Genomic DNA, 9,529 nt, shown 5'->3' on the forward strand with positions numbered 1-9,529 from the left:
ACGGTAAAATTGACTGGGAGCCTTGGCCTCAACTTGCCATTAGATCAGGAGATCATCCAAAGATTTATGTGATTTCAATGTAAAAGGAGAAATTACACATCAAACAAACAAGTTATATAGAGTAAATGACTTTATTGTCAATACTTCTACTGAAGATCGCTTCTACCCCTGCTATGTTTGCTAGGGTTACAATCAACTCAACAAAATGGCAAATTAATATAGTAGGACAGTGTCATGGTGACACTAATCATACTACCTGCAAGAGTTGCGTTACCCAAGTACAATAAGATGTGCAGGCAATGTGTGTTGCTAGCATAAAATTTATTATCTATTATGATTTATGCACCCTTGAGATTTCTAATGAGAAAATTGAGCTCAGCATTCATCATGGACAAATTCGATAGTTGTGCAAATCGATAAGTCACATGCCAAAAGTCAGTAAGAGAATGCTTGACAAGATCGTAGTTCACTAATCACTGCGATGATAAGCAGTGACCAATTTGTCCTCAAGATTTGCAACAGGACAGGAGCTGCTCATAATAGATAACTACAAGTACACTAACTACGGTCTTGCATTGCTTATCAATTTTGTTTGAAAGAACTCAACTTTATACAAGTTCTTTTGGTTTACTGGAGGTAGAAAATCAGTGATCCGGTGTAGTTACCGGTGTATCGATTTTTAGAATCAATTGGAGGAGGAAACACACGGGGAGGAAAATCCGCATGGAAGTGGCGCTAGGGTTCGGCCCAGGCATGGCTGGAGGCGCGTTATGCATGGGATCGGACACGTGGTGACTTGGGATGATGAAAGGACGAAAAAGAAATGCTAGAATAGTTACATATTTTTTTAAGTAGGGGTGTGTTTAGTTCACGCCAAAATTGAAAGTTTGGTTGAAATTGGAACGATGTGACGGAAAAGTTGGAAGTTTATGTGTGTAAGAAAGTTTTGATGTGATGGAAAAGTTGGATGTTTGAAAAGGTATAGATTAAGTTGTTCTGGAACGAAGGGAGTACGAAGTACAGCTCTCTGACCGAAGCATACCAAATCACATGGAAGCTCACGCAACCTAAAGAGAATACACGGCGACGTCTATTTACACAGCGCGATTCCTTGATACACTAGTACAAACTATATATGGGATGATCATCTAGAAGTCTTGGGCATCAAGAAAGTGCATGTTTTAAATAGAATGTGGACGTTCGATTGTCAAGCGAGACACGGATGGCCGAACAATGTCGACTGGCCTCTGTACCGATATACCCTCGAGACGTGGCTACATCTATTGGCATAATTAATGTAGGTATACGAAGAGAATATAGGGATTATTGCCAACCTTGAACCTCCTAGGAGCAGATTGGGCCAACCAATTGGAACACAACCACAACGATCTATGAATAGTGGACAGGGATAGCACCAAGCCTGGGGTGCCAAAAAAATGGGCTTATGCAGCATTATTTTACTGACGTCATGGGAGGTTTGAAAGGAGCATAACCGCAGAGTATTCAGGCATAAAGAACCGGTAACAAACCTGACATCAAAGATTAAAGAGGAGGCCAATACCTAGGTAGTCCTAGCAGGAGCGAAAAGGCTCTATGATTTAATGCCTTAACTTAAATTTTCTTTTAGCCTGTATAGAACTATACTTGTACAATTTTTTTCTACTCTATTCAATAAAATTGACACGCACTACATGCCGATTCGTTAAAAAAATTGTACTAACATATGAAATGCATGTTAAATGAAAATGATCTGTTTTATGTAAATCCACCAAAAAAAACTTATATAAGGCCCAGCTGACCATAGATGATTGCTAATGAATAAAACTCTATAAAAATTATTCGAGAGCATAATACATAAATTAAATATATTAATAATTTTAAATTTTGATTTAAAATGTTTCCTAAAAAAATACCAATGAAATGATATTATAAAAGTCGTACCCTCTCCGTTCCGGTGAATAAGACGCGGTCAAACTTGGTGCACTCTCCAAAATTAATGTTTTACTTCAAATTTCACATATACTATAATGTTTATAACAACAAAATAATCATGATAATGATATTATTTTCATCATATAAATTTTAATTTTAATAAAATAATTATTGGTCAAACATTTAAAGAGTTAAATCTTAAAATCTGTGCACGCCTTTCTCCAGTAGGACGGAGGGTACCATTTGGAGCTTGAGAAGCGTGCATATAATAATCGGTCAACAATAATTAACTCGAAACAACAACGAGACCTTAATTAACTTGGCTTTTGATATAACTTTTAGGCCAGAAATACAATGATTGAAAATATCTGTACATGCTGCCTATTAATGTGGGTATGAAGTACTTTCATGGTTTTCATGTTCAGATATCAAAGTAGTAGTACTATTCACTTATTATTCTTTTTCATAGTCTCCGGTTCAACAATTTTGTGGACATCTGGTGGGCATTGGAAGCAACTTTGTAATTCATCATATATTATATTGTAACATTGGTACATTCTTCCTCTAGCTTGAGGACCTCCATGCTACTATTGGTTTTGCTATTCTCGTATAGCTTTCGTCCAACATCTCTCTCCTCGATACTATTATTCTTGGTCAGGCCACTCTCTAACTTAATTGTTCTCCCTTACAACCAAAACTCTAATTCGATCGTATGGTAATCACCCTCCCTCTCTCATGTGCACGGCTGCCTTGTAATTAGTGCTTTGGCTTCTGGAAACTGAACCTTAATTTTATTCATGAATCATAATTAATTGAATGTTGTAAAAATATAGGATAGTTGAACTTGTCTCTGAAATTACAGGTTCTATAGTACGCTCCTATTTTAAATTGAGTGTCTTCGGAACCATTGAAGCTGGCATACAAATCAAATAAGTAACCTGCCTAAAGTAACCTGCCTAATTGATTTTTCAGAAAGCCTAATTGGTTTAGTGTGTGTATTCTAGAAGTAGAAAAAAAAGGATGAGTTTCTAGCAGCTTGCAACGTCTCGCTCTTTAATTGCACATGCTAGTAACAAAGTGAATAGAACCACTTCGACCTAGTGAGCTGTCCATGTAAAATGGATGGCTAGCTACATCCATGATCTACCACACATGGCTAAAAAGTATCTTCAATTTCAACTGTGAGTTTCTAACCATGTTGTATTACTGATATTCCCTTAGCAAGTTGACCTATGGATGAAGTGCATTCATGACTTCATGTTACCCAAGTGTGGAGCCGACGTTTCAGTTCTTCCTTTCAATGATTAGCCCATAGTTTAGCCCAGCAACAGCAAGTAATAAGACATCAAAAGGTAATTAAGGATGAATTTGATGGGGCTTCGAGCCGGATGCTGATTGAAGGGGCTTTTCCAAAGTCAAAATTAGGTTACAGAAAGATCCAAGCAGAGCCCACAATCTTCTCTAACATTGTGTCCTGTTTGTCCTTTGTTACTAAGTCCACACGTACGACCACCTTAGTTACAGAAAACCTAACCGTTAGATTAGTTAGGGCAAAGTAGTACGGCTACACTTGCCCTTGTTTATTGCTCTCAAGGCATTGGTTTGTTCAAAAGAGAATTCTTATTGGTGAGACGATGTTGATCACATTAATAGACGAGATTAAATATTTATAGCTCAAGGCATTGGTTTATTCAAAAGAGAATTCTTATTGGTGAGAGAAGAAGGTTGAACACTTAAATAAAAGAGATTAAAATTGCAGTCGTCCATGCCGATGCTCCATGTCTCCGGGGTGGGTCGTTTATGGCACATCTAGCAGTGCACAACTGCACTGAACTAATCATGCATACCTACCCTCCATGTTCTGTCACGCATCTCCATTAACCCGGAGTATAGTTTCAAAATGACGGAGCCAATTGACCGTGCAAACTGCCATGTGTGTTAAATTGGCAGACTAATTAATTGACCGTGCAAACTAAGGCCCTGTTTAGTTGGGAAAAAGAAAATTTTTGGTGTTATATGTTTGACCGGATATCGAAAGGGGTTTTCGGGCATGAATGAAAAAACTAATTTTATAACTCGTCTGGAAACCGCGAGATGAATTTATTAAGCCTAATTAATCCATCATTAGCACATGTGGGTTACTGTAGCACTTATGGCTAATTATGGACTAATTAGGCTCAAAAGATTCGTCTCGCGATTTCCATACAAACTGTCCAATTAGTTTTTGTTTTTATCTATATTTAATGCTCCATACATGTGTCAAAAGATTCGATATGATGTTTTTGGGAAAAAAATTTAGGAACTAAACCAGGTCTAAGAGCACCCGCAATGGTAAAGTAAGGTGCTCTCTATAAAACATGTACATCTCAGCAATAGACTAGATTAATAGTAAACCACCTCAATGGTATGTTTACATGGGTCTCTATAACTCTCTAATCCATTGCCTCGTTTTTCTCTATAGACTATCTCCATGTTAGTAGATAGCTTTGCTCTCTCTCTTCATTTAATCTCTTCGAAGTAGAAAAATATGCTGACATAGATATCTTGTAAAGAGCCTATAGATAACCATTGCGGATGCCCTAAGTACTTCATTTATCTATATTAATTGCATTGTGAAAATCAACGTGGGGCTCCAGCATGTATCATTGAATTAATGTAATTAATTATATAAATTATGTAAATGATTTTCAGTGACAAAGTTTAATGATTTCGATTAAACTTAAAACAATACCATTTGGTATACTAGCTCTTAAACCTAGAAATGTTTGCCAAGATATTATAGAAAAAGCAATATTTTTGAAAGGCACTTGAGATATAATAGTTGTGGTTGTACGATTTTCATTACAGATTCGGTGCACATATTTAGTATTTAGTTGTCCTAGGGATTTTTCCACAAATCTGACAAATTGGACCATTTCGAAAACTTATTTTGAAAATGGATCATGCAAAAAACATTAATAAAAAAATAGATCGAGAGCTCAGCTGCATGGGCCTTGACGCTGACGCCCAATAGGTTAGCAACAATGCCATGGCGCTGACCATGTGGCGGAAAAGTTAAAAATACTATAGGGCAACTTATAATCATATCCAAGTGCAGTGTAGTGGTAAGTATATGCGAAACAAGGGTAGTAGAACCCCATCAATTGGATCTTTTTATTGTCTTTCTATTTTTTGTATTTGCACCGAAAAAAGGCAAAGGGAAAAAAATCGTGTCTTTCTCTTTTTTTTTATTCACCACAGCGACGCGAAATGAAAAACAAAGAAGGAAATAAAATCGTTGATATATTTTCTGTATTCGCCACCGCGACACGAAAAGGAAAAACAACGAACATGGAAAACACATGAATCAAAATAGAGACAAGACACAAATATTTTTTTCTAAGAGGTTGGACCACATTTCAATTTTCCTCCCCCCCCCCCCCCCCCATGCTTTGAGCCAATTCTAAGAAATTTCATACGAGTTTTGGATAGCTATTCGTTTGATCAAGAATCATATATAGAAAAAAAACTCAATTTCTACTATTATAAAAATTGAAGATGTTTTTACTGGTATTTTGATACGTCATCCGTGTATGAGTCAGTTTTTAAGTTCGTTTGCTTTTAGAAATACATATCCGTATTTGAGTCGGTTCTTAAGATCGTTCACTTTTGGTAATATAGAAGGAATCATATAAGAAATATGTTTAAAAAAACTCGCATGTTAACTTAAGATGATCGGACTCCTAACTGTAGCTCATGATTTTCCAAAAATATGTATATCAAAGCGAACTTACACAATGAATTTCATCTTAACTAAACCATATAACAATAATAAGATTAAAATAGACTTCACCCGTTGCAACGCACGGACATTTTTTTCTAGTAAGATTAAATTTCTCAAAGAACCCTTTGTTTCAAAAAAAAAAGTCCTAATAAGGATACAAAAGAGTAATTATTATGAAACATCATGTTTTATGGTCAAAATTGCATAAAACCCTACATATTTTGACTTGTGGCATTTAACCAAGTATTATGTATTATAGTTCGAAAGTTTCACAAAATACCCCTATGTATATTGAGTATGAATTTATTTAAAATTTTAAAACATACATAGAGTGTATGTGATTTTCTTTAATTAGAGTTCTTGCCTAAGATTGATAGTTAGCTCTACACTACTTTTAAAAATATTATTCTAGATATGTCGAAATTAATTGAGATTTGAATAAAAGTGGGTTTTATAAAACATCAAGACCATAAACATGTAGTTACAAATCATAATACATGTGGTTTCATACAACTTTTACCATAAAATATGATGTTTCCTAAAATTTACATTTAGAAAAAGATTCTTCGCTTTCATAAATTTCATTTACTCCACCTAACCACATGTTAAAATTCCTCCCCTACGCTTTGAGCCAATTCTAAGAAATTTCATATAGGATTTATGGATAGCTATTCATTTCATCCAGAATCATATAGAAAATTTTTCTATAGGATTAAATTCCTTAAAGAAAACTTTGTTTCAAAAAAAAAGTCCTGATAAGGATAAAAAGACCATCTTGGTTTTCATAAATTTCATTTACTCCATCTGGCCTCCTCCCCTCCATTTTCTCTCCCTCGCTCCCACATTATGGATCCAGCATCCCCTATACATTGACTCCCCTCCCAACCTCTTCTCTCCTCTCTCTCTCTCTCTCTCTCCCCTTCTCTTCTCCCTCTCGATCTCGACATACACTACACACCCTGTTCTTGCAGTACGCCAATTAAACCACCACCTCGTTCCTTTCCCTCATCTGCAAAGATCAAGCTCCACCGGAGTTGACGTACGAGGATGATGATGATGATGAGTTCTCTCTTCACTTGCGTCGTCGCCTCCATTTCGAGGAGGAAGAGGAGATGCGCTGCGAGGAGAGCCTAATTAAGGCCACGCCGCCATTGTTGGTGTTGACTGGTGAGCTCGTCGTCGTCGTCGCCGTCGTACCTCCTCCCCGTTGTTCTTCCCTCGCTTGCACGCCGCCGCCGCCATGAGCCACTACACAATGCATGCGCACATCAACTACACCGCCCTGCCGCCGACGTCGCCGCTGCAGCTCCCGCTTCCGTACCTCCCGCCGCCTCCTCCGCCGCCGCAGCCGCCATTGCTGCAGCTCCAGCCGCCGCCGCCGTCGTCGCCGGTGTCATTTGACACGGCGTTCCAGAGCAGGATCAGCCCTAGCATCCTGCTGATAATCTTGATCTTGGCTGTTATTTTCTTCGTCTCCGGGCTCCTGCATCTGCTCGTCCGGTTCATCCTCCGCCCGGCGCCGCGTGACGCCGGCGACGCCGACAGCGGCGACGCGAACGTGACCGCCTTCCAGGGGCAGCTCCAGCAGCTGTTCCACCTCCACGACGCCGGCGTGGACCAGTCCTTCATCGACACGCTGCCGGTGTTCCTCTACGGCGCCGTCGTCGGCGCCGGCAGGAAGGACCCGTTCGACTGCGCGGTCTGCCTCTGCGAGTTCGCCGACGACGACCGCCTCCGGCTCCTCCCCAAGTGCAGCCACGCCTTCCACGTCGACTGCATCGACACGTGGCTGCTGTCGCACTCCACCTGCCCGCTCTGCCGCCGCAGCCTCCTCGCCGACTTCTCCCCCTACGGCGGTGGCTGCAGCCCGCTGCTGTTCGTGCTCGAGTCCGGCTCGGAGGGCTCCATCTCCGATCGCCTCGACGCGGCGTCGTCGGCTCATCTCAGCCTCGTCATGGAGCAGGAGGAAGAAGCAGAGCCGGAACAGAAGCATGCAGAGGCGGCGGAGAAGGCGGACGAGGTGGTCGTCTCCGTCAAGCTTGGCAAGTTTCGGAGTCAGGCCACCGAAGTCGCCGCCGCCGGCGGCGGCGGCGGCAGCAGCAGCGCCAACCCCGAGCAGGACGTGCGGCGTTGCTACTCCATGGGGACGTACGAGTACGTCATGGACGAGAGGTCTCTGCTCCGCGTCGCCGTGAAGCCGCCGGCCAAGAAGCGCCCCACGACGCAGATGCCGGGCCACCGGGTCGCCATGTCGGAGTGCGACTGCCACTCCAAGCGGGAGAGCTTCCGCGGCCTCGACGCGCTGCCCGGCGGCAAGCTCGCGCAGGCGCAGCCGCCGAAGCCGCCGGCCAAGGTGGGGAAGAAGGAGAGCTTCTCCTTCTCCAAGATATGGATGCGCGGCGCGCCGCGGATCAGGAAGGACGGCGCGTCCTCCCGGCGCGCGTCGTCGTTCCGGCTCTCCTCCGTGCTGCAGCGCGCGGCGAGCGACGTCGGGGCAACGGCGGCGCCGAAGCCGCTGCGCCCGGACGTCGTGAGCCCCGTCACGGAGTCGGAGTACAACGTGTCGGCGTGGGACAAGAGCGAGAAGAGCGCGAGCGGCAGCGTCGCGGACTGGGACCTCGAGTCCGCCGCCGCCACGGCGGCCGTCCCCGGCGCAGGCGCCGGCAACGGGCTCAGCTCGAGGGCCGACGAGGCGCCGTCGTTCGCGCGGCGGACGCTGCTGTGGATCCGAGGACACCTGTGAAATTATCCATCCATGGAAGCATCATAGCTCTTCGTTCTTCTTGTGCATTCCCGCCATTAGATTGATTCATTCATTCACGCGGAGAGTGTGGAGTGGAATCGAAGAAATTCACGAGAAATTTGTGTTGAACGATCGGTGAAGTGAATACTACACGGTAAAGAATTTAACTACTATTGTTTGCAGAGCATTGAAAATCTTGTGTCATTCTGTGTAGCTTGTACTTTGCATTTACTTGTTTTCAACTGTACATTGCTCCAGCAGCAAGGGTTTTCTTCAGGTTCAGGGTAAATTTCTGGTCTGAAACTGAAACATCACAAAAAATCGAAATGTAAACATCAATTTGATCCAAACAAATTCTCATAGGGCAATCTCAGCGAGAAAAATTGCTCGGCATTTCGTTCCATTTGACTTTTGCTCTGTTCGATCTGGAGTATAAATTCGTCCGGATCTAGCGACACAGGAGGTTGAGAGATTTGAAAAACAAATTTGAAAGAAAGCATAGCCACTTCTAGTACACTGCTCCTCCTACTCCACATCACATTTAACCCTTGGCTTGTTGAATTGAAGAACGCTGCCATCATTGCCGCCATGAATGCCTGAGACAGTTAGTAGGTCTACTTCTGTGCTACTCCACCTCCATTACTTCTCGGCTCCTAACGAGTTAATATGCCTACTGTTGGCATTCGAATGCAGTGCCTTGGTTGTTCATCCATCGTACAGCCATTCCAGATTTTGTGAGGGAAATCATTTCGAAATGGCATCAGATTAAAGAAAGGGAGTACTTGAAAATTATAGAACTTGTTAATTTGGGCATAAGACACACTACTTTTTTGAACCTGATAACACACACTACTTACTGAGAGAAAAATGAACTACTAGTATATACGAATACGAGGTTGTTGCTGGATTAATTTGTTCTACGAGTACATTAGTAGTAGTAGTTCTCATTAAAATTATCGGCATAAATATAGTACTACTACTACTACCCCTTAAAACATGGATAGCTGAAGATTCTCCTAGCTACTACTAAGACCCAAGATTAAATTACGGGTCAATGCTTAGACTGAAAAAAAAAAGCTACTACTATAGTT

General features: G+C 42.0%; 1 protein-coding gene across 1 annotated transcript; it reads left to right on the plus strand.

The window, feature by feature from the left end:
- The first annotated feature begins 6,476 nt into the window (after positions 1 to 6,476).
- Positions 6,477 to 8,967, plus strand: LOC127781211 (RING-H2 finger protein ATL13-like). The gene has a single exon (XM_052308136.1). It carries the CDS (start codon positions 6,936 to 6,938, stop codon positions 8,436 to 8,438), a length of 1,503 nt encoding a protein of 500 aa, XP_052164096.1. The 5' UTR covers positions 6,477 to 6,935; the 3' UTR covers positions 8,439 to 8,967.
- The last annotated feature ends 562 nt before the right edge of the window (positions 8,968 to 9,529 follow it).

The sequence above is a fragment of the Oryza glaberrima genome, chromosome 8 (genome assembly GCF_000147395.1).
Source record: "Oryza glaberrima chromosome 8, OglaRS2, whole genome shotgun sequence".
Lineage (NCBI taxonomy): Eukaryota > Viridiplantae > Streptophyta > Magnoliopsida > Poales > Poaceae > Oryza > Oryza glaberrima.

Coding starts and splice junctions, on each gene's coding strand:
- LOC127781211 (XM_052308136.1), top strand. CDS start 6,936: ATGAGCCACTACACAATGCATGCGCACATCAACTACACCGCCCTGCCG.